The sequence below is a fragment of the Platichthys flesus genome, chromosome 12 (assembly GCF_949316205.1).
Source record: "Platichthys flesus chromosome 12, fPlaFle2.1, whole genome shotgun sequence".
Lineage (NCBI taxonomy): Eukaryota > Metazoa > Chordata > Actinopteri > Pleuronectiformes > Pleuronectidae > Platichthys > Platichthys flesus.
Window position 1 is genome coordinate 4,539,995 of NC_084956.1, and position 26,121 is coordinate 4,566,115.

Here is a 26,121-nt window from a genome sequence, read left to right on the forward strand (position 1 = left end):
GATGGGAGGGATAACGTGAGCGAGGCCCCGGGTCGTTATGGATGTTCGGTACGTGGATGTTACGTTGTCTATGGCAAAATGGGCCATTCTCTTTAATGGCTTTTCAAAAATTTGTAATTTTCAGTAACTGTTTGCACCTTATACATCCTGTTGAACCTCCATTAAGGAGATTTTCACCACTTTCTGTTTGTGTTTAACATTTAATAGACAATAATCTATAGATCTTCATGACAAAATCAAACCCATTTAGACTAGAGGACTGCTATCTATGAGTCGGTGCAGCTTCACTCTACATAAGGGGACAGTTGGATGAGTGCTATGATTATATATTCATTACTCTTTTCACCTTTCCTGCTGTAATATCTTCTCCTCAATGAGAAACCGTCTTAGCTTCCTGTTTTCCTCAACACACAATATGGCGTCTTACAAGTCAGCAATTCTAAATATGTCCTATATTGGACTAAATATGACTTCTTTTCCAGAGAGGCGTCGTGTTAACCGTCACTGACCGAGACAGAAACCACCTGATACACACAGAGGGAGATCAAAGCAGAAGCATCAATAGAAAACACAAGTTACTGATATCTGCAGCTATTCACTCCCATGTTCCCACACTGAGGAATTGATCCGTATTGATCACATGTAAATTACATTGATTGTCTCACCCTTTTGTCTGTGTGTGTGTGAGTGTGTGTGTTCGTGTCCGTCCTCCTGCCTCCAGCGTGTGAGAGACTTGTTTGTTTGAGGTCAGCAGTGACGTCCTCCAAGTAAAACATTGAATCATCAACGATACTCAGCTCTAAAGAAAGTGACAGAACAGCTAAGAGCAACATTTATAGTCAAGATACTTTCGAGGAACAAACACATCTACTGTTGTTCTAGATAGACAATTAGATAGATAAATAGATAGATAGATAAACTGATAGATAGATAGATAGATAAATAGATGGATGGCTAGATAGATAGATAAACTGATAGATAGATAGATGGATGGATTGATGGATGGAAGGAATGGATGGATGGATGGATAGATAGATAGATAGTTGATAGATAGATAGATAGATGGATAGATGGATGGATGGATGGATGGATAGATAGATAGATAGATAGATAGATAGATAGATAGATAGATAGATAGATAGATAGATGGATAGATGGATAGATAGGTAGATAGACAGATAGATAAACTGATAGATAGATAGATAGATGGATAAGAACAATAAAAGTTCTGTCAACAATAAGTTCACTGCACTGAGATGAAAGTCGATCCACCAGAACCTACAGAGCCACTGCAAAGAAACATGTGCTAATGCAGATATTAACAATACAGATATTTTAAGGATCAGGTGATTGAAAGTAACAGAGGCCAAATATAAATACAGATTTAAAGATGAATAACTGAAGCTGTACAAAGTTGTGCATTAGACTAACACAATGATGTTACAGCTGATGTATGTGAGAACAGTGCAACAGTAAAACTTCAAATCAAAATCAGATCATCAAAGCAGTAACGGTGACATTACCGAACCACTCATCTCTTTTTGAGCCAGCATGCGAGAGTCTCGAGCGACAGACAGGGGGAGACAGACCCCTGCGTCCTGCTGCACGGAGACCCCACCCAGCAGGAGGTGGGTGGAGCTCTGGAGGGAGGAGCCCTCATAAGAGTGTGAGAGCACATATAGTCGAGTCTGTAGTGCAGCGTAGAGACGGAGGAAGGACACATCCTCACAGCAGACAAAAGAGTTTTGTATTTGTTTACTTTCTCTCGCACGGGGGCCGCGGACCAGCCGGATTATCAGACCGATCCCGCCTCCACCAGAACCACTGGGATCTATCTCACTGTGCCGCTTCTGGGTTCTTTTCCTCGTGGACGTGAATGTTTTGCTCGGGTCGGACCTGTGGATCTTATTCGGACTCGAACTGATATTATCGTTGTGACACGGTCCTACCAGCTTGACAGCGGTTATGCTCCGTCACTGACATGTACCCTCCGACCAGGTGAGTTGGCACAGAGACGCGCGCAAGTGTGCGTTGTTTTTTATTTCTGCCCCGAAAAACAAAATCCAGTTTCTGCGCGCGTCAGGTCACGAACACACGCGTTTGTTCCCTTTCCACGTTTAGTTTCAGTGTTTTCTCGTGGATACGGGGACGTTCACACCGGAGCTGCTGTAACATTGCGATGCTTTCTCGACGCGAGGTGTCACTTTTCTGACGAGTTGTTTTCGTGCGTAAAAGGCGATTTAACCCGAATGGAACTGGCTCCGCTGCGCTCTCATCCCAAGCACCCTTTTGCATGTTAAAGCGACACTTTAACACTTTATGGAGGATTAATCTGTTATTACACGAGATATAGTGTGACGGGGTTGTTTTCAGTGTCTTACCGCATCGATCTGCCGGTCAATGCGACGCACCGGCTCCATTTCCTTTAATGGATCCCATAACCCACTGCTCAGTTTGATGCCGCGTTTGGGTCTAAATGACAAGTTGTTCATGTCGATGCAGATGCTTTGTCTCCAGCGGCGCAGAGGATAAAATGCGGTTTATTAGCTGCGCAAAGTTTGTACACAACTTTGTAGACAACACGACGATAAGTCAGACAGGAAAACAGTTAAGACAACTTTTCTCACTATTTTAAAAACAACCCTTGTTGATCGAGGTCACGTTGTTCACCTGCCTCCTAGTTCAACTCTCCATTTGGAGCGAGACATCCATGCAACAGGACTTTCTTTAATTTCTATACTTATTTTAATGGGCAATTAGCGGAATGTATATGGTCCTAATTTGTCCTAACTGTTTTATTAGCGGTTAATGAGACGGTGGAAGTGTCCTGCGGATGGCGCACGTGCTCTGCTGGGGTTACTGACGGAAGAAAGCGACAAGTGTTGAAAGCAGGACACACACACACGCACACACTGTCCGTGTGACATCGTTGGTTTAATGGTGACATGAAACCTTATCGTGTCGACAGTTTTTTGTCCTGTTGAGATCAGACTCCTCTTTTGTCGCCCGCGGAGACAGAAGCTACAGCCGCTACTTCATCCAAACACAGTGACGGTGCAGACGTGCTGCCTGACATTGATCGAACACCTGATTAAACGTCTGGTTTGGTAGATTTCTGGCGCCGCCGGTGCTGATTTCATCTGCTTCCCTTCGTCTGATCTTCCCTCTCGGTGATGATGTGGTCGCCGGCTCGTTTCGGTTCCACTTCTCCACGTCCCGCCCCGACTCGCTGCTCCCCGCCTGCGCTCGGACAGTCACCGAAACTCACGGGGAAGCGTTGCCCTCTGTTCGGGCTGCAGGAGGAGGACAGGCTTCACGTCCAGTTAAAGTGTGGTGGTAACTCCGTGCGTAAAAAGAGCCAATTTTATCAAAGATGCGTAAAAAGTTTGACATGAAGACTTTGTGTTTAAACTAGATTTACATTCGAGGTCATTTTGGCCCAGAAGTAGGTCAGTGTCAGTGGGGAAGGAGCTGTCGTTTAGTCTGGACAAACAGGAAGCGCAGCGACACAATATTGAAATTTGGAAGCCCCCTTTGTTGATTGTAAAGTTTAGATTCCAGAATCAGAAATGACTAATGTGTAAAAACATTGTTTTCGACGTGAATCTTTATTTTCTTTAAAAAAAAAAAAGGGACTTGACAACAGAATTTGTTTTTGGTAGATTTAGTTCAAAGTGACATTTCCAGACTGGTGACTTTCTGTCCGAATCGTGGTGACGCAGTTGAAGTTAGTCCAGACTCTCCCTTCAGGCCCGATTACTCTTCTCCCCGCAAGTCAAACAAACAAAAAATCTGCTGCAATCAGCAGCTTCTGCCAAACAAAGGAGACGCACTGGGCGGTCAGTGTGGACAGGAAACCTGCAGCTACCGGCTGAACAGGAACACATCCACTGCGCGTTAACTTATCAGACACTACACACGCACCACAGCCGCGCGTCTGTGAGTATCAGCTGAGATAGAGTTGGGTTAAGTTTCTAAAAACGAACCTATTGTCCAGTTTATTTTTGGCACAGGGATTCCGTGCGTAAAGGGTCACTGCGCCCCCCCTTTGAGAATGGGTCCGGTCCTTTACGCACCGGGCTCTGCGCCGCCAGCCGCTCCGCTGCAGCTCCACAGGCAACAGACACGCGCGGCTGTCGGCTGTTTCCGCAGGGTGATGAAAGCCCAGGCTCACGGCTCCGCTCTGTTCATCCAACAGACCACCGAACCGGTCCGATGGCCCGACCGCAGTAACGGCCACAGAGGAGAGCGGAGGAGATCCACCACGAGTCGGTGCCACCGGAGCGTCCGCGCAAACCTCCCGTTCGAACAACCGCAGCAGCAGCGGCATCAGCGACACCGGCTCCAGCGGAGGAGGAGGGGAGCCGCTCTCGCCGGCTCGGTGCAGAGGCCGTTCATCCGTGGACAGCCTCGGCGTGTTTCAGAAGAGGTCTATATTCACCTTCCCTCGCCGCCACTCCAGTGGATATTTCTCCTTCGACGGCGACTCGCTGCCGAGCTCCCCGCTCTCCCCGCGGCCGGTGACGGCTGACAGAGCCACGCAGACCCCGAGCCCCAGCGGCCAGGCGATGAACCACGCCTTGCAGCGCATGGCTGAGGCGCACGGAGGAGGACGGGTGTTGGGGCGGCGTTCTGGTGAGCACAGGCACCTTGATGATTAACTGATGACTAACCTCCAATAAACCGCATGTAGAACACAAGTGGTTCTCATTACAAAGTCCTCCGACAAGTTTTAAGTGGAAAATATCAAAATGTACCAAAAAAAAACGCGGCTGCTCTACTTATCCAGCACCTTTTATTTCTAGAGACGATAACCTAGACATCACTGTGCTCCAACATTCAACTCAAGTTTGCTTTAACATAACAACGCTCTAAATCATTTTTATTATCCCTGACAATCACATTTAGGAGGGTTGTAAAACTACAATTTGAACTGTGTCTAACAACACAATACACACTCCATAATATCTGTAATTGTGTGTGTGTGTGTGTGTGTGTGTGTGTGTTTATGAAAGTTGCTGTTCTGCATCAGCCCTACAAGCTTCTGTGACTGTTTTCACTTGCTGCTGCTGTCACTGGTGTGTGTGTGTGGGTGTGCAGGAGCCAAACAAGAGTTCCCTGAGGGCTTCCTCTATCAGAGATTTGGGCGGTGGTGGTGAATGTTAACAGTTGTGTGCAGAAGATGAAGATGAAGATCTTACTCATGAGGGAATATAGAGTTTTCTGACTATACTCCATATTAACCTAGTTTCAGGGGAGGAGATCTCCTGGATCTACTTCTTCTTCCTCTTCTTCCACATCAGCTTAAGTTCCCTGCGCGTCTCAAGGCAGTTTGTGATCTGTAAACAGACTGCGATGTGTAGAATTGTTGGTTCACTTCCCCTTTAGGGTTGAGGCAGTGTAAAAAAAGTTGAAGTGTCAGTTCAACAGAGAGTGATGAAAGTCCATTTTTTGGAGTTTAGATTATTTGATGACATCATGTTTTTTATTCTCTTAACAACCAACACTTCTGAAAACACCCTAACTCATTTTGTTAACTCCTCAATGTTTAGCATAAAACATGACACTGAGTTGTGTATGTTTGAGTTTCTATTGATAGAACCACCCGAGTGTTTGTGGAACACTCGATGCCTCTCACAGCCTTGACCCTGTTTTTATATCCGCTGTTTATTCAGATACAAAAGCGAGACACACAAGTCTGTCACCTCCGGCAGCAGGGATTGAAAATAGAGCTGCAGTGAACTTGTTTATGTGAGCACATGTTAACAGGGAAACAGACTCCGGCCTCTGGTGGTGAGGCTTTCGGCTGCAGTTGTCTTTTCTGTTGCCTGGTTTCAAACCAAACGGAGCCGGGAGGTTTGAGATTTGGCAAAACAAACAATAACAGAGTGAATGAAAAAAACACCTCCACTGTGGAGAAGCATTTTGTCATCCTGATAAGATTTGAACTACTTGTTTTTCTCAGATTCTTTAAACTAAGTTGGTTTTTCAGATGCAGAAAAACACTTTTCTGCGTTAACCATCTGCGCCTCTACTTTTAGTTATTAAGCCGTTTTGTCTGGACATTTTCTGGAGTTTGAATTGCACATATGAAGAAGCAGCAGGACATTATTCGGGTCAGACTCAGTTCACAACAAGAGGGCAATGTCTGCAACGTTCAGGCGAGGGCTGGCGTCTGAGTAGAGTATAAAAGGAAGGTCATGACCTCACATGGACTCATTCAGACACCTCCTGACTTCTTTACCCTGGTGCCGTCAGGAAAAGTTCGGGAAAATGTCCAGTGCAAGAATCTGAAATATTTGCATTCTCGAAATACAGCCCCTCTGGAGAACTTCAGGAAAATGTTCAGTGCATGCCTGTAAGCAGGAATTGAAGACCGGAGGCTGAGTTAAATCACCTGGAAGCTTCACTGTAGTGCAGCCTACTGTTATAATTGCAGTGATTAGCGTCGCTTATTCTTCTCTATTGCAGCCACACGGACGAGATAACAGTCAAAACAAACCAGCAAGCGTGTGCATGTCATTCATTAAGTACAACAATCAAAATATACCTCTCTGTGTGTGTTTGTGTGTCTGTATGTGCATGTGTGTGTGTATGGCAGTCAAAATAGGCCTCCTGCTCTTTTGTGCAACGCAGACAGAAACCCTTCGCCTCTCATTCAATCCTCTACATCCATCAGATAGGAGAGATAGGAGATAAACACACAGACACACAAAAATATCATACATGATTGTCCTCGATACAAAAAAACGGTCTCAGTTATCACCGCTGCTGGTCGCTCTTTGTGTTAGAGACGATGATAAAGAGCCGGAGCTTGAGGAGGATCAGTTTATCATCCTGTCCTCGGTGTCTCTGTGACGGCTTCATGATCTCTGTGATCACAGCTCCGGTCACAACACGTCCTCCTCCTCCTCCTCCTCCTCCTCCTCCTCCTCCTCCTCCTCCTCCTCCTCCTCCTCCTCCTCCTCCTCCTCCTCCTGCTGCAGGGCGATCACACTCTGGTTTCTTCACATTCACTCCAAATCTTGTCTTCTTGGCTGATTTACATTCACTGGGTTTAATTATAACACAACCTCAGGGGGCCGGCTGCACAGAGACAGATGTTTCCCGGAGGCTTGGATCTAACAAGTTAAGCGGCTGCACCAGGCTGACTAATTATTGTCTTAAGTGTGTCTAATTCCTAATGCATTGTGGGTCAATTAAGACTCTTCAGCCTTTCCCAAGCCACAATCTTCTGTTGGAAAGAAGAGAGAAGTAGCCGAGACTGAACCGAACCTAACAGGCTGTCTGGACTGTTACAACAATTCCAGCCACACAGAGATACATGCATCTATTCCACCTATCCGTTCGGGAACAACTCAACAAAGTGAGACACACTACACTCTTCTGAGAGGAAAAAACCCAGTCCAGCAAATGTATAGAACCAACTTACTAATACCTGATTCCCCTGAGCACGTCTGTTGTGTCCATATCAGTTTATATATAATTGAATATGAGCACAAATTCGCACCTTTAGTCTTCAGCCTCGTCCTTCTCTCTGTAAACATTTGTGCCCTGAAGCGACTTGGATGACTTATTCAAACGGCATCACTGTCACCTGACGGCTTCATCTGCTCCAACCTGCTTTTAAACACTAGTGAAGTGAAGTCATGTCGTTTTCAAATTGATGGATTACCAGCGTGTAGCTCTGGATTATATCCCACTGTCATGTCCATGCATGTCTCCTTCTTCTTCTTCTTCTTCTTCGTCCTTTATCTGTGTGGTCTGCAGCGTGATCCACTGATCAGGACGCAGCCTCTTTGCTCTTTGCTGTGTCAGCGTCTACATTGTTAGAGGATGTCAGAAATATTAAGTGTAAGTTTCATAATGGCGCGTATGAGTCATAAGCATAGATCAGTGACAGGTCAGAACCTTTCATAGTCATAGTGTCGTTCAGCCTGAGACAATAACAGATTAACCACGAAAACACACTCACACACACACACACACACACAAATTCTGTATTTTTGCTCACACGCACACCGATATTTCTCACATGAAATATTGTGACTGATTTTAAGGAAAATATATTCTTTTATGTTCTGCTCCATATTCTACAATTTAAGTCTGAATTTACAACCAATTGTTGTAATAAAGTTTCTCCAAGTTGTGTGTGTGTTGTTTTTAACCCACCTGCTCTGATTAACATCTCTTCCGTGGGTTTTATCGTTGCGTCATCATGTCTGTGCATCTTTTCTAACATCAAATAAACTCCACTGGGCTGTGAACCACTTTCTGAATCACACTCTGCTCGTCTGCTTTTATTTGACTTGATAAGGATTTTCCTGACGATCCTGTTTACACGTGGTGGCAGGAGAATCCCATGTGGAGGTTTAGGTTTCAGTCCCTTTCTTTACTGTTCGTCATAAGATTCAAAATCAAATGACGAGTCGACCGATCTCACTTGAACTGTGTGAGATCTTAAAGTTGTGTGCACAGTTTTCGAGGAGCAGTGTTTACATCCAAAGAGACTTGTCCCCCCCTCTTCGTTTCTGTTCATGTTACATGTCACATTTCCACATGTGATACATGCGTGACCGTTTTAGCAACCTGTTGTTCTCTCCTCTGTTTCAGGAAGCTCTCGCCGCCCCTCTAGCATGCGAGACGCAGCAGAGGAGATGCCGGAGGAGGCAGTCGGACAGGAGCTCCGACGAATCGGAGATGATTATAACAGATTCCTGCTGCTAAGGGTCAGTGATCAGTGTGTGTGTGTGTGTGTGTCTGTGTGTGTGTGGGGGGGTGTGTGGGTGTGAAGGTACATAGGCCAACCTTGTGTGACCACGTTCTGCAGACCTCTCCAGCAAAGTGCTGACTTGCAGACAGACGGAGGTAGTGATTAGCAAACAGAGAATTAATATGTGTGTGTTCTTGTTATTATTGAGATTACGTTGTTAAAGTTGATTAACCAGGGTTTATCAATCCGCTGCAGTTCAGGAAGTCAATTAAAGGCAATGTCGGGTCAAGACAGAGGCTCTGTGACTTTCATACGAAGCATGAAGCTGCTGAAGATTAGGAAAATGCTCAGCTGGTCATTTCCACTGTGAGAAAAACAAATCGACTCCTGATCAGAAAATACCCAAGCAGAGCTGCGCCCGAAGTTGCAGAAAAAAATTCAGACGCCAGAGTAACCGCTGCATCTCAAAAAAGAAAGAAAACAGGCGTGTGATAGAAGGAACCAGCCCCTGGACAGCAGAGCCGGAGGAAAGCAGCTTCGTTCTGCTCTACAAAGCCCTCAGCTAGTCACCAGCATCGGGGGAGAAACTTAAACAAACAAATTGGGTGTTTAAATGTGGTGAGACCCAGAGCAGCTCATTGACTGCTCTCATTATAAAAGTGGAGGCTGTTTGTTCAGCCTCCCCGGCAGCGGTAATTTGGCTGATTTACTTGTTGGCTCTCGAGCCGAGGAGCTGATTATCCGGAGGTGTTTCTGACTGCTGGGCTCTTTAACTGGCCCAGGAGAGTTATGTGTTGTTACTGGGTTCAATTAATTAGGCAGGAAATGCAAATCATTTTCCACTTTAACGACTCGCACCAATCAAAAGATGGAGACGCCAGTAGAGCTAGTGGAGGTTTCCACCACTAGTAGTGCTATGGAGCGATGCTTTTTCCAAGCAAGTTTTTTTGTTTATTGTGTGATCGCGACATGACTTGTTAAACATTTTGGATTGCAAAGATGCACCAAGTGTTTTCTGCAGGAAGCGAGTGGGCGTGTCGATGACGTTTCTATCGCACGGCAGATGCAAAACCAGAAGAATAAGAATAACTCAAACAGATCAAGATCTTTCGGAGATACTGATCATCTGTGAAAGGCAAAGTCCAGACCCAATTTCCCAGAATTCATGTGTGAAAGCAAAACACAATCTCAATGCAGCTCCATTGTGAAACAGTGATTTGAGCATGTGAGGTACTTATTTTGAAAGCGTGGTGAGTTTCTCCAGCTTAGTCAATCAGCTCTGATTATGACAGGAAGTGACAGTTACATCAGTCTGACTGTTGCTTCACTGAAGAAATAATCTCATTATCCCCGGGAATGTGAACCTCTACGTCCGAGCGGGTGTGTTGCAAAGTTGCGTCGCTGTAGTCGGAGTTCACTTCCTCCTGGCTTCTGTTTCCCTGGCATCATTTCTGCAGGTTGCATCATTATCACAGCTCTATTTACTCTATCAAGGAGCAGACTGGAGTGTTGGGAAGCCGGGGGGGGGGGGGGGGAACGGGGGGGACGGGGGGTACTCAGTGCTGGGTTGAGTTCACTCTAATCTCATCTCAGAAATGGATTAAAAAATGAAAGTCAACAAGAAGCATGACAGGACCCAGTAAGAAGCCTCGAATTCTCCCTCGGTGTAAAAAGCTTAACGGCTGCAAAGCTGAACGTTCACGTTTCCCCCCCCAAACACACACACACACTCCCCAACCAAAGACCCACAAAACCCCAGAAGGGAAATTATTTAAGTGCCTATGGTTTCATGTTGCGCTCAAACCCACGGAGCTGGGTTATGCAGCCATCGTTCAGGTTCTGATATACCATCAACCCCTCCCGGACCGTTATGTGTAAGGGTCAGAGGGTTCACTGACATCAGGATGAATGCAAATCCTTTCATTTGTGTGGAAATTCCCTAGAGCTGGGTCACACAACGAGCCAAGAGAGTCTCATGGGTGAAGGTGGTCTGGCCCTGACGCCTGTGAATGGAGCTGCAGAGGAGAACAGAGCTCTGGGAGTATGTGATGAGTCGATGCTGTGACTCAGCCCCTCACATCCTGGGAAGACGGAAAGAGAGAGAGAGAGAGGAGGGAGTGTGTGTCTTGGTGGTGAGGCCTCTGTGACCTCGAATAATAATCCAGAAAGTGTGTTTGCACAAGCTGCGGAACAATGAGGAGGCAGAGAAAAGAGGAACGTGGAGGCTGGTTCCCTGTTCTCTCACCAGGTGTTTCTGAGAAGTGACTTCACGCAGCTCCAACAACACAAGACGATTTTCAGGTTCTTCAGATACTTAGTCATCACGCTGAGAGGAACACAAGAGGGACGAATACTTTCACTGTCAGTTGTTCTGCTGAGATTGAACAATCATCCCCCTGATAAACTACAGGCCACTTCACTGATTGAATCTTAAGGCTGCTTCCACATTAATGCATTTTATTTTCAAAAGCATTGCTACACTCTCACACACACGACTCCAGAGTTTCTGAGCGAGGTAAACTGAAATCATTTGTTAGTCTCGACGAGCAGAGAATTTGGAAACAGTGACGCACCATGAGCTTCCTGTCCGGGCTGAAGCGATGACTTGGCACTGCGGTCAATGCAAAGCGTTGTTATCAAGTTTGGATCCAACCTACGATCCCAGGAGGACAGGAAAAGTCTTCAATTTCTACCACGTAATAACAAATCATCAGGTTTAAGTGCGGAGGTCTGTGATCGTGTGTGTGAGGACAGGAAATGCCTCATCCTCCGATCTCCTCCCTGCTTAAAAAAACATCCACGATTCCATCTGATCCTCCAGGTCCTTTGCATGGCAGGCTTCTGTCCAACTCGCTGGCAGTCACTATGCAAAGCCCCCTGAGAACAGTTTGCACAAACAGACGAGTCGGTTTTTTTTTTTACGGCCTTGTTGGAAAATATTCTCGACAATGCCGTGTTCTTCACGCTGGCATGAAACCCAGGCCCAGCAGGAGGGATGAATCATCTTGAATCTTATCCGGCTCTGCGGCGACTTCTCGGTGTAGCTGCCCCCGGATCAGCTCGGCCCGGAGCGTAGACCCATGATCCACCCTTCTCTAGAAACCTGCACATTTAGAGAGAACTTTGTGTCCTGACTTTTCCTCCAGCTCCACAGTGAGATTTCCTTTTTTATTCAAATGTTTGAAACTGCTGCCATGAAATTTGTCCGTTAGATTCATGAAGAATCCTCATAACTGTGGAGATCTTTGATTAACGCTTCCTTTAGAGCCGCCATGGTCCTAATATCTTCAGCCGACAGCTGGGTACGGATGTTCTCCGGACTTTGCCTTTCTCATATCAACTATGATATTGTGACATAAGATTTGTTTTGTATTAACAGTTAATTTATCCCAGGGCTTAGAGGGCACTTTCTGACAAGTTCTCACATTATCACCAACGGTTCACCCCCAGCAGAGTTAAACACGGAGCTGCCCGTGTTGACAAAAGAGCTTTATTCAGTCTGGCTGCCTGAAGGCATCTGCCAAGACGCAGAGCTGCATCACCTCAGGCTATGAAATGACTCATGCTACCTGAGAGACAGTCACTCACCAACAGCTCACACGCTTTTTAATTCCTGAGAAATTAGTAAACCACTTATATAAGAGAGACTTTTACACGGAAACAGTATCGAAGTGATTCACTTTCATGAAAATGGGTTTATTCACTGATATAATGATGAGTAATCATTTGTTTTTCAGTCGTCTTCCCTCTGACTCGCTCTCCTTTGTCCTCTCTCTCTCTCTCTGTCGTTCTCTCTCGGTTAAACATTTACACAATATGTGCGTGATTATGTGTGCGTGTTTGTTTTCCAACATCTGTAAACCTGCTCAGTGGTGTGTGTGTGTGTGTGTGTGTGTGTGTGTGTGTGTGTGTGTGTGTGTGCGTGAGACCATGTGTGTGCATGTGGTGTGACAGTCTAGTGTCCGTGACAGTGTAGATCCATTATGGCTCAGCCCTATGGTTAAACAACTCAGAGAGCAAAGCACAAGGTCTAATTATCCTGCCAAAACACAGACACACACACACATACATACACATACACATACACATACACATACACATACACATACACACACACTCAAACTAACTCCAACACACTCATTGACTGTGAGGTAAACCCCTTTGTCCTGCAGACAGAAATAACGCTGAGGGACACTGTGGACCGGTCACTTGTCACCGGCTGCTTGTGTTTTGTTTGTGTGTGATCGAGTGAATGTGAAAGACAAAGAGCGGGAGAGAGACAGTTTATCACTCCTTCACTTTCCATGCAAGAAGCTCCTCGTTTAAAACCTGACGTTCAGCTGAGTGTCTGTCACGCCTCTGCCAAGGCTGAAGAGAAACTACACGTGATCACATACTTCATAGAACAGGAATGAATGAAGCGATGTCATAACCTCCACAATTTATCATAAATCTGATCCTTAATGTAACCGGTCCGTCCCTCCACAGAACCTAACCGTGAGAGGAGACGGGGCTGGAGATGACGCAGGATGGACCCCGTCAGTCTATTGTGTAGTGGTGTTGAATTGTCGTGTGAGATGTAAAGGATCGTGTGTAAACTGATGTTTACATGTAAACACGATTGTCACTAAGATAGAAGAGTCACCTCTGAGGTCCTGGTGAAGGTTTTAGGGAAACTGTTTTCGTTTGGCTCTCCACAATGAATGGAAGTCAGTGCCTTGTCCTAACAATGATAGCTGTGCAGACTTGTGTGTGTGTTTCGGGCCTTTCTGAGCTATTTTTGAGTGGCAGCATAGTAAGCTGTGGTAACCAAACAAAGTCACATGAGCTTCTTGGAACGGGCTGACTCAATGTTTCCACTGTGAAAAGAAAAAGACGAGAAGACGAGAAACAAACCCAACTCAAATGTGTCTTTTCCCAAAGTCTCCAGCAGAAACAGCATCAGTTTCCAAACACAACTGGAAAAATATGTGAGAGGGAAGGTGGATGTTCTGTGCAAAGCTCTCCAGCCTTCACTTCACTTGAGATAATGAGATAATTCATTGAGGTGCCACTTAAATCACGGATTCCTTTGAAAAGATGATACATTCATTGAAGAGCCGATGGGAACTTCAGACCCCCTGGACCTGGACCTTGCTTCTAGCAAAATGCACAAGTCCTTTTCTTTGATTGTCTTTGTCGTGCATGAATGCAAATCACTTGTTTTATATGACCTTCATGTTTAATCTTAAGCGAAGGGAAACCAATGGCTGCCAATATAAAACAGTGTGTGGTTTGGAAAATGTGTTTAAACAATCTGTAGTGATTACAACATGCAGTTAGCGGTTGTATCATCTCTGAATGAAAGGTTGTGTGGTTGCCTCATTGGTTCGCTGACACAACGACTCACTGGTTGTGTGCTTGATGAGTTATCGAGTTAGTTCATGTGGACGATGCCCTGCTTGGGTTTGTCTTGTGTCGTAGATATGTGTAAGTGCATGTACTACAATGTCACTCTGTGTGTGTGTGTGTGTCTGTGTGTTTGTGTTTGTACACGAGAGATGGACTCCTGCCCGTGGAGTTGCAGGGAGAGTAGGAAAATGGGTTGTGGCGACAGGTTTTTCTATTTTCAGATGATGATAGGGGTTATGTGAGGTAAGAGTTCAAATGAGGAAACTATTAGAGGAGCCACAAGTGTATGCCTCTGTGTGTGTGTGTGTGTGTGTGTGTGTGTGTGTGTGTGTGTGTGTGTGTGTTTTCCTTTTCTGTAATCCGTAGGTACAAAGTTTAAAGCCCAGAGTGTTTGGTGAGGCCGGCTCTGGCTCCATGTCAGACTCTCGAGCTGCAGTTTGTCAGCTGAGCCGTTCCTCTGCTCCTCGTTGCAGAGAAATCAAACCCCTCATCCCGACTGTGAAATACAACCAATCCCCCAAATAACAGACCAGCCCCCTTATCTGCCTGTGGGGTTTCTAATCCCAGGCAATTATTTGTGTTCCCACCAACACTTGGTCTACCGTAACCCTTTTGGCATCGCTGCTTGTGACTTTACGACACACTACTGGAGCTGGTAGCTTTTATTTGTTTAAACTTTGGGCAGAGCAAGGCCGGTTGTTTTCCTTTCCTTTATCTTAATCTAAGATAGCAGCCTTCAGGATCGAGCACCGACATGAGGGTGATATCAGTCCTCAGGAGGAAATGTAGGATGATGACACGATGGCTCTTGATCTGGTTTGACACTGATCACATGTAAATGCTTCAGTTTGGTTCAACCACGAACGTCCCAGCTGCACCACATCCTCCGGTTCTGTCACGATTCACAGTTTCTCCTGCACTTTCATTAGCAGGAGGTGTGAAAGATGAGTCACAACCACAACTGTGGACGGGCATGCAGCTGTGCCTCAGGAGGAAGCGCAGCTTGCCAGAAGGTTGGTGGTTCGATTCCCCTGTAAATGACCCCAAAGAGTCCCTATAGAAGGGGCCTTTAGTTGAAGACTTGATAAGTGATGGATCAAATCAATCCATTTATCATTTAACAGAATATAATGTGGATGGAGATCAACATGTTTAACAGATGGGTTTGGTACTCCTCCTTATCTGGAATTGTTACATATCTTAAGTGCTGTGAATCCCAGTTGGTCCAGTAACGCTTAGACTGTGGTTGTAATGGATAAGATGGAGTTTAAAAATCCCTGCTCTTTGCAATAATTTACAAATGTTTAATAATAACAGGTGTCAAATAAAAGGTATCTAGACAGCAATCCTTTAACAAATTGAAGAGGTTATAGTGAAACAAGCTTTCAGTCAGTTTGCTTAGTATCTTGAGACGCGTATGGATTTGCCGGTGTGGTCCCGACTCCCTGCCCTCATTGAGTTTTACTGCAGACCATCCTGACAGATCAGATCATTACGGCGGTTCATGAGGTGAGGAGAGAGCACCGACACGCTGCCAACTTCCAAACCACAGTCTGTCTCCCAAAGCTGCCTCGAGGAGAGACGAGTCCCTAACGTGCAATATGAAGCTCACGCTGCTGTGAGAGAAAACTCACTTTAATAATATAACGTCACTGTTTTCACATCATTAAAAAGTACGATCATGTCTCTTCGGGGCCAGAAATGATGTTATTTGAGAAAATAAATGAATGAAGACAAATGCGATCTCTTTAATCCTGTAGAAAGTTCACTGAAACTTTTCCTCTCACTACGAAGACAAGGTGCAAATCTGTGATGTCACACAACAAAATCTGCAGCTCGTGTGCTGCCAAACTGAAAGAGGGAGGTTGAATTAATGTGTTTTTACTTCTTCTGCAGCTGTGATTTATGAAAATGGCAGATGTGCAGGTCGCAGGGATGAAACCAAACCCTCACAATTCAGTGTTTGGAGAGTTCGCTCTTCGCGTCGCGGCCAAACACAACAACAGTCCCTTGACGACATTCAGGGAAAATAAAGGCTCAGTTTTTGGGGCTGCAGAGAAATTAGTCTCTGCTGCTCGCTCAGCAACTTCCTTCATCGGTGTCTCACCTCAAACGTTGACCAGAGTCAGAAAGTCCATAAGGTAATAGTTACTGGAGAGGAAATCTTATAAAAGAAGAATAAGAAAAACACACGTCTAAACCAGAATTAAGTGTTTTTCCAGAAATTGCAGTATTTGTGCCAATTTTTTAGTTGGCAGAAAAAATGGGTTTGTTACTTGTTACGGTGGATTTAATTTAAAACTCTAACCCTAAAAATTTAAAAGCTAATGAAGCTAGCTGCCCTGGGCCCTACATGTGCTTGTGTGAAAACATTTATATGATAATGATTTATTTAACATGTTAACTGTACACAACTGTCATTAGCTTGCAGGTATTTGTTCATTAATGAACAAACTGAACTTTTAAACTGATAATGCCACTTGATAAGAAGTAAAGCGATCACCAAAGTGTTATTTTCCCAGAGGTGGAACTTGAATGCCAGAACCTGTAATGGTAATTTATCCAGTAGTGGTTTGAGAGATTTTCTGGTGACCTGTGTATGAAACCAGCTCGTGACTGGTGTGATCGTGCATCTGGTCGGCTTGTTAAAGCTGTTCTGTGCAGGAAACCAGAGTCCAGTCTGGTTTAAATCAGTCTTCTGGCAGATCCTAGGTCAGCCCTGACCTGTTGGTGGGACCTTGTGAGTCCGAAGCCCAATTTGAATCACACAATGATTCACCGCAGGGTTGACTAGCCTTTCCCTCACCTGTTTCCTCCTCCGGCATTCAGAGGTTACATGTGGCTTCTGGCTCGCTTTTCGAATCAAACCACCAAACCACATAGCTTTGATATCCCTCTCTCCCTCTCTCCCTCCCTCCCTCTTTCTGTCTCTCTCTCATCCATAAAGATCCTGTTTTTCAGCGTGCCGTCTCGCCCCGGGGCTTATTCTGCGCCAGTGTCTGGCTGGTATTGTACAGTCCATCCGGCTGGTGTGTATGTGAAGGGCTTCATGCCAAAACAGGACATCATCTCCCACCGGAAAAAAACTGATTCCTACTCTTGTAAATGCCAAAGTTATTCTTGTAAGCGCTTTCGGCCTGAGTGTTATAAAGTTTTATTTATTAGCCGAGCAAACAGCAGCTGAGGGAGGAATCTTTTTTTCAAAGCTTCACATTCACACAGATTTCTCAGCGGACAGCGGCAGACTTTCTGCTGGCAGCCAACTGGGTCGGGTTTTCAATTAAATGAGAAGAATCCTCCGCTTGAACTGGAATCAATACTGAGGATATGTGACGTAACTGGGGCTTGAAATGAGTTGTTTTCCTGGTGGGCATCCATCCAGGGGAAATGTCCTTTCTCCTTTGTGGACAGGTGCTGGAGTGACGGTCCGAGGCTCAAGCACCAGGCTGTCGACTGCAGGGATAGTAAGAATAAAAGAAAACGCTTGTTTAAGTCATTGATTCAATTCTCTACTTGAAGACGATGAAATGTTTCATGGAAGAAGAACCAGAGGACTAGAACACAAGGGTCAGGATTTGATCTTGTTGCTGGATGTTCCTAATCAGACCTGGAACAATCCAGAGTGAATCAAACCAGAAACAGTTGAACCTGAATGTGTTGATATAGATCCAGGGTCATTTCTCCTCTTTGTCCCTTATCAGACATGTTTTAAAGGTGTACTCAGACAACCCAAAGATCACTGGAGATCGGAGATGTTGCAAAATGTCCAAAGTCAACATCAAACATCAAATATTTCACAGCTACAATATAAGAAGTGTAGGATCCAATGTTGAAACTTGCAGCTTCTTCTTTATGGATGTGAAATGCTAAATTACTGACCCACACCTTTAAATCTCAAACATCATTAGACCACATCCCTCCAGCAGAGACAGCACCTTTCATTAAACAGAGTTTCTTTCTCCTGTTATTTTACTCCTCATTAAAATGTAAATGCTTTTGGCCCCATGACACATTTAAGGTTATTTTAAAGATACATGGCCTTTGCATTAATGGGCACTTTCTTGAGTTAAGCTTGTTAATGTAGAAGCTGTAACAGTTGTGCGGTCGAATATCGGAAGCCCTGTAGCAGCACACAACACATGCAGATAAACACACAACATATGCATTGAGACACACCTGGCGATGCAGCAGAGTTGCGGCAGGATGTTGAAAACTGTACTTACCTGCTTCCTGTGGACGTAAACACACAGCATGCACGCGTGTGTCCTTTGATTTTAAATCATCAAGGGATCCTCTGTTACCCCGCAGTGTTTACCTGAACATTTGATGGTATGTCACAGCACACTCTGTGAAAACGAGAACACGCCATGCAAAACCTTGATGCAAATGATGGGTGAACATGAGCAGGATTTTAACCCGTGGATGTTTTGCATGAAGTGGCTCAGCTGACGTTTGAGAACTTTCACAGTTCTTTTTGACCATTAACCACAGGAATACTTTGGGAACGTTCGGCCACAGGAGCCAACACTTAAAATCGTAAACAGTGTTACGTTTGCCAAATAAGATAAGATAACTTTATCTGAACTCTGTTTGAAGCCGCCCATTAGAATATAATAAAAGAATAAACATTTGTTTATTGGTTGGATTGTTTGTAAGCAAAATTAGGCTAAAACTACCGGACCGATTTCCATGGATCTTGGTGGAAAGCTGCGATAACTTTCTTGTGCAGATGTTGTTTATTCCTCTGGTTAATGCTGTGTCTGTTGTTTTCTCTCTTCCTTGTGTTGCAGGGGGGGGCAGGCGGACTCGGACATGTGGTCATCCATCCGAACCAGCTGCCGCAGGTCCAGCAGGAGCCCACTCTGCTGCTGTGCATGGGCCTCCTGCTCCTCGTGATCGGACGGCTCATCTACATGCGAGGCAGCACGAACCTCCAGGACCACGCTCAGGTTTAGCCTCTGGAAAACACCCAGCAGACGTAACCTTTTTAGGAATATATTTGTGTTTTTGGATATATCGCATCTTAAATCTTCCTTGCGTTGGGGGTGACCAGATTTTTTTTTTTACTCTCTGTGCTTTTCTGTTCCAACTGATGGGGGGGACTTTGAATTTTGATGCAGATCACGTTTGAACACCTTTGTGGAACTCTGTAATACGCCTGTGTTTTTCCTTCACGGCCTCTGAGGCCTCGCGATGCAACCAAAGAGCCTGGAATTTGCACTCCTCTCCTCCTGTCATCTAAATATGCCTCTCTGCAAAACGACGCCTGCGGACATTCCACTGTGCCTTGTACAGTTTCCTTTATTCTTTTTATGTAGATTACTGTAAGCTCTTCTTCTGTTTGTATAGAGACTGTGTTCACAGGGAGATCAACTCTGAAGACCCGGGGTTGTTAAAGTGCATGGGTCCTGATAACTGAATATTACCTTGGAAAATGTTTAGGCAGGGAAAACCTCTTGTCACATAAGTACCCAGGATGCAACAGACCTGTTACCTGCACACTGCACGAAAAGATAAATATTGCGCCTGAAAACTCCCATAATTCCCGGCAGTTAGTGCCTGTTTACAGGATGCAAATTCTGCGTTCGCCCGAAACATACCCCCCCGGCAGAGCAGTTGGGGGGCTATGGGAGTGAGAACTTATCTACCTTCCCCTTTGGATGAAACCACAGACCTGTGAAATGGAAAAGTCACTTGTGATTGGCTGGTAGATATGTTGCTATTGGTCACTATGGGTCATTATAATACACACGTGGGTGACCCCTCCCACACAATATGAATATTAATAATAATAATAAATATACTAATCATTTGTATATTAATATATACATTATATATATACATTATGAATTGATATATAATATGAATTCTTAGTAAGTCTTTACCAAAAGCACTGCAGTTACTGGAGACTGTAGATTCATTATGAGGGTCAGTGTTTTGGTGTCAGCAGAAAGACTTCTCTTAGAAAACTGGAGCTGCTCTCTCTATTCCAACATGTGATCTTGGACGAGCTCGACGGGATAATGTTGAAATAAATAACACTGTTTCAAAAAACATGTCATAGCATTGACCTTTGCTCATGGTATCCAATGGAATCCATTATAGCAGACTTACTTACATAAGGGAAATCTATATAAGCTACAATTTCAAATTTTCTATTTTATTTTAAGCCTGGTGTGCCAGACAACTGCCAGGAACTGACGGGAAGTGACGCAGGGTTCCAGTTTCTGGTCGTTTTGCAAACCTGCCAAACCCCGTGTCACTTCCCATCAGTTCCCGTCAGTTCCTGTCAGTCGTCTGTGCTTCCTGCAGATTCCTGTGAACAGCCGTTAACCTGAAATTCCACCGAAATTTGCAGCGACACTAGCTGAAACACATTCCTCTTTTCGTGCAGTGCTGTGTGGGAACCGACTGGGCCGACGCTTTTGTATCCATCATCTCAATCCAACATCTCAATCACAGTGTCTTTTTAGTTGTTTAGCTACCATTAAATATTGTGTTATGCTCGCACTGTCAACTGTTCATCAGTGTTTTCAGCCCCAGGAAATGTGTTCTTTTTTTCTAGCAAAAAAACGATATTTGGGACATTAAATAACGAAATAAGGGAAAACAAACAAACCCTGGACTGATCAGTACATGTTAATATTGTCCATCTTTCCCCAGAAATGAAATGTTTGAATGCTACTGTAAATATTTTACCTAAACTAAGTTTGTATTCCTTCAAAGGTACATGAATTGAGAAAGCAGATTTGCCTGAAATTAGTTTTCTGAACATGCACAGTTGGAAAATTGATACATGAATAGTTTTATTAATGTTTTTTCATGAACACGACTTATTCACCAGCATTTCGTGCACAACAGACATCACGAGCAGTTACTCTGTAAATACCAACCGTAGAGTATCTGATACCAGTCTTCCTCTGCACAGACGAGCCCCTGTTTCTGAAACCACTAGAGCCATTTGGCACATTACCAGCCCCCCCCCCCCCCCCCCTCACTGAAGTCTAAAAGACTGAGAAGATTTCTGAGAATTTCCAAACCACTTTCATCACCAGATCCATTGTGTGTGTTGATTTGTACAAAGTCCCAAACAAACATTCAGGGGCTTCACTTTCTTTGCTCTGGTTGTGTTTGGCGTCTAAACAAAGATTTGGCACCTTGATAATCCAAAGCAAGAAAAGATTACTTCACTCATTAATACAGTGATGCTATTTTAAACCGTTTAAATCCTTTTAAAGTGTTTAATTGTGTCATGACTCAAGGTCACGTTTACTCATGTCCCGCCCCTCTGCGTTTACAAACCTTCATTTGACATCATTTCAACATCTTCCACATTAAGTGACCGAACCAGTCCTGTTCCCGTTACCAGTCTCAGTCTCTGGATTTGTCATTAGTGGCTGCACTGAGTGTAGCAGGCGTGTACTGGTTTGTTGACAAGGTCATGTTATCCGTTTATTAGCACAGTGAGTCAGAAGCAGGCCAAGTCTCCTCACGCCTGCCAGGTCATTAAACACTCACAAGAGAGATTTCTGGACAGAAACCAAACACTGGATAACAGGGTCACAGAGGGTTTTGTTACTGCCTGGTTATCTAACAGTAACAACAAACACTGATAGTACTTTTTCTTTTCTTTGTATATATGAAAAGATATCAGTCATGGGGATTTTATTAATAAGGTCTTGGTTTCTGATTACTAAAATGGTTATTAGGAGTTACAGCTGATTCAATCAACAGATTGTGAAAGTCTGAAAACTGTTAAAGGCCAAAATCCAAAATATGAAATGCCGTTTAAGATGTGTCATTGACCTGAACAAGACTTATGCAAGAGAGATTTGACCTAAGCACCTTATGTCATCAAGAGATCCTACGTGTGTCGTATGTTTTGTCTTTTTCACGTAAGTGAGGAAGCCGACTCGTAAAATTACACAATTGAGATAAAGTGTTAATCTTTAATGTGATCTCCTCTGGCCCCGAGAACAAACATATTTTAAAGAATCATTTATCCTGCGTTCATGTACGTTAAGAGATCCGTCACTTTCAACTTGCTTATGGCCACTAGAGGGCACTGCAGAATGGAACGTTCCTGCAACAACAAATTTGTCGATGGTCACATGACTAATGTGGTTTCTTACCAACTTGTAAGGTTCTGGCAACGTCGACATTTCTCACTCACGGGATCCTCTTGCATGAGCTATTGGCTACACTGCCCCCCCCCCCCCCCCCCCCCATGATTCCCACAGGTACTGCTCTGTTTTGCCTTAAAGGTCCAGTGATGAGAGAGACCACAGAGATTTATATAAAACTACCAGGTTTTTTATTTTTTGGGCTGTTGTTGATGGTACCAGTGAAATATTCTGTTGTTTTGATCTGTATCAGTTAATCACAAAATCACATCAGGTGCAGTTTGACTGGAATAAAAATGGAAATGCAATTTGTTTTATGTTTGGTGAGATCAACTGTCACTGAAACGTCCTTTAAGGCAATTTGACCGAGATCTGAATAAGGAGATTTTCAGGAATCCTACTTGATGCATTTAAAAGCTTTACTCCTCAGTCGGACTTAATCCGATTCAAATGAAAGTGTCGGTTGTTATTTGTGTTACGTGTGTTGAATTAATGGGAGGTCCTCCAGACCGGCAGCAAATCAGAGCAGCAGCCGACGTTTGTTGTAAAACATTCCATAACCAAAGTCCATGAGTCATCTTGGATGTTTGCACAGTTCTGTCAACTCCAATTCCTAACCGATTAAGTGTGATCTGACTTTCATAGTTCCTTAAACTCTCAATACATCAGCCAAGATCTGCAATCACACGTTTTAATGGTTAAATCAGCTGCTCAGCTTCGAAGCTTCCCTTTCAAACTTCCTGCATTGCATCAGGTTCTCTGTCCAGCTGCGTGCATGACGTGTCAAAGAAAAATCCAGAAATCCTCCACACTGATCCACCTCTGATGTTACTGCTCCTGGAGAAATAGTGTTGAGGACAGAAATCGTGACGTTTCCATTCTTAAAAGATGGATTAGACGTCCAAGGGCCCCAACTGACTATAGCGCCAAAGCCAAAGAATCTGATTGGCAATAACAAATATCATTTGAAATCATGCGATCACAAATGGCCTCTAAAATCCACAAAGAGACGCTAAACGTCCACAAAGGGATTCAAACCGAGGATGATGACGAGTCGAGGAAACACAAAGAGATGAGAATTGACCATGAACAGCGGCTCTTTGGTCTTGATCCTGTTAATATGGAGCGGTGGCATATTTGATCATATCTGTGTCCTTGAACCTGTCATCTCATAATCTGCCCATGGCTGTCAATTGGTTTTAGGAGTAGCTTTTATTTATAATCAATTCACTTCCCATTCACAGAAGCTGCCCTTGCGAGTAGAGCCAGTTCTATTGGTTGCCAACAAACGTCGAGGTAACGACAAAAAGTTAGACTGTTAAAAGGGTTAAACTTAAACTGAACTTCTTGTGTCCTTAATCCTTCTCTTCCTGTGGCTGTGAAGCTGGGAGCGCTGACTGCTGCATGTTCGTGATATTGTGCCATGTGAAACCTAAGACCTCATTTTTGAAGTACTGTATTACAGCGAGAGGAGAGCGAGAGGAGAGCGAGAGGAGAGCATGGCAGGGAGGAAACCGAAAGATGAATTGCCGTCTTCTGAAACTGATATGGAAACCTGCTGATGTGCTGATTCTCCGTCTGACTTTAGTATTCGTTCGGGGACAGAAACAGTCACAGTGTGAAGCTCACGCATTTAAAGCTGGAGCCGCTTTGATGAGTCGTGCTGCGGATTCCTGTTTGTTGTGAGCTGTGTAGGATCAATGGAACAGGAGAATCCTTCCGAGGAGAGTGAGCTTTGGTATTTAATGTCTTTCACTCTGGGGCTAGTTTGAAGGACGGCCTGGTTTATTCACGTCATTCGCGTAAACAGAAGTTCGCAGAAGCTGGTTTTGTCCACAGAGTCTTAAAAATTTCAGAAAGCTCACAGAGATAAAAGTGTCAAAGATGGTGGCTGACCTGCTTCGCTCGGATGAACAGACCCACTCTGTAGTGTTTTGATTTCTTATTCTTTCTTTTTGTGTATTTTCCGACAGACCAGGCACGGGGGATAATTGTTTCCTCCTTCCGGTTAAAAACAACAATGCATTAAGAACTGGGAAGGGAGATCCGATCACCCACTTGTGAATGCCTGGTGATGTCTGGTATGAACCGGGGCCTGTGGTGTGTCGTGCTTCTGCAGTGCTGTACAGAAATGCATCTGCTAGAGCATGTGTGTACAGATATAACAAACTCAATGACTCCAAATGACCCAGTACAAATGTAGCAATTTTGTATTCTTTTTTGGGGGGGGGTTGGGGTTTCTGTACTGTTATGTACGTTGAACATATTTGTAATTATGTTTTAAATTTCTTTCAAATGCTGTTATTGCTTTAAATAAAGCCTTTTCATCTTTTTACATGAATGTGCGCGAGTGCTTTATTATTTAGTTCAGTCACTGAGGCAAGTTCTGTGCAAGTGAATTAACACTTTGAGGCATTTTACTTAAGTTATTTATCTTCAATATTTTCACTGCTGCATCTTTACAAATTAAGATTTCTGTGAAAAATCACATATTCAATCTATAAAATACATATATTTTAAATAAAACAAATGTAATGGTAGCTTACTTAGTTGTACCTCTCTCAGCTCCATCCCATGTCGTGGATTTCTTAAAACCCCAGAGAACTGAATTTTAAATCGCATATTTTCTGCATAACATTAAATATTCATGTCCTCCCTCTGTGTGTTTCCACACTGCGCTGCAACAGAAGCATAGTGAGAATCTTACACTGACGAGGAGGAATAATTACTTCAGTGTAGTATTCATATATTGTGAATATTGTTATAAGACTTAATGTTATGTCCTAATTCTTTTAAATCTCAGAGTGATAGAGCATTGAGCCTATTTACACAAAGACAGGACAAAGCAAATGTCCAGTAAACCATAAAACTGCACGTCCTCGGTTTTCTTTCTGAGAATTTCCTGTTAAACAAGTTAAAGGGAAATAAATGTTGATAAACTGTCGACTAATTTGACATTTTTCTGTGAAACCTGCTCGATCCATCACCAGCCTCTTCAGTTCACCTCAGGTCACTGTACTTTGTTGGCATTAAAGTTAATTAAGGTGAAATGAGGACAACGTTTTTTTCAGTATACTTGTCTGAACTGTCTGAAGCTGACTCGCTTGTTATTTTCTTTCCCTTGTCCTCTTATGGTGTGTGTGTGTGTGCGTGCGTATGTGTGTGCGTGTGTGTGTGCCTGTGTGTGTCTGTGTGTGTGCTCATCTGCAGGACACGGAAAGTACGGTGCCTTCCACAGCTTGGCACAAACACAAGCTCAGATAATTATATGTCTTCCACGCACACACACACACATTCATACAACTCATTAACACACACGCATAAAAAAAAAAAGAAGCGTTCATGCGCATAAAGGCCTCCTACATTCACACACAGACACTAAGACACACACAAACACACACATACACACACATACTGACACACGTGTGCATGAGTCACAGCAGCAGTCCGGCCGGGTGGATTCCTCCAACCTGCAGAGAAAGAGAAGTTACTGTTTAAACCCTTTGTGGTTTTAAGGTGAGAGAACAAAAGACTATTTCTACTTTCTGCAGCAGGTTGAATTTGATTACGTACAAATATTTAGAGGAACAAACACAAGAGTATTCATGTTTTTGGACAAATACATCAATGAGAACTTCTATTATACATCTTAGTTTGTCATAAATATTTTATTTAGGTTTATATGGTGATTATAAAAGCTTAATTGGTGTAATGGGGTTGTGATCATCTGGACTCTCTGAAGGAGCCTCCACACAAACACCCACCAACTCTCACTTTGCAAGATAATTAGCTCCTTTGGTTAAAGGTTCATTAAACTGACCTGGTTTTACTCTGATGCCACAGCTTCCACACCAAGGCAACTTCAAATCTGTGTCTTCACTAACTCAACCTGAT

General features: G+C 44.0%; 1 protein-coding gene across 1 annotated transcript; it reads left to right on the plus strand.

Moving 5' to 3' along the window:
- Positions 1-1,704: 1,704 nt before the first annotated feature.
- On the plus strand, positions 1,705-24,562 carry bcl2l11 (BCL2 like 11). Its single transcript, XM_062400855.1, has 4 exons — positions 1,705-1,998; positions 4,199-4,635; positions 8,614-8,729; positions 18,895-24,562. Exons 1-4 carry the CDS (start codon positions 1,982-1,984, stop codon positions 19,057-19,059), a joined length of 735 nt encoding a protein of 244 aa, XP_062256839.1. The 5' UTR covers positions 1,705-1,981; the 3' UTR covers positions 19,060-24,562.
- Positions 24,563-26,121: the final 1,559 nt, after the last annotated feature.

Excerpts from the sequence above, each read along its gene's own strand:
- bcl2l11 (XM_062400855.1), top strand. Across the intron at positions 4,636-8,613 it reads GGTGTTGGGGCGGCGTTCTG|GAAGCTCTCGCCGCCCCTCT; the intron begins GTGAGCACAGGC and ends CCTCTGTTTCAG. Across the intron at positions 8,730-18,894 it reads ACAGATTCCTGCTGCTAAGG|GGGGGGGCAGGCGGACTCGG; the intron begins GTCAGTGATCAG and ends CTTGTGTTGCAG.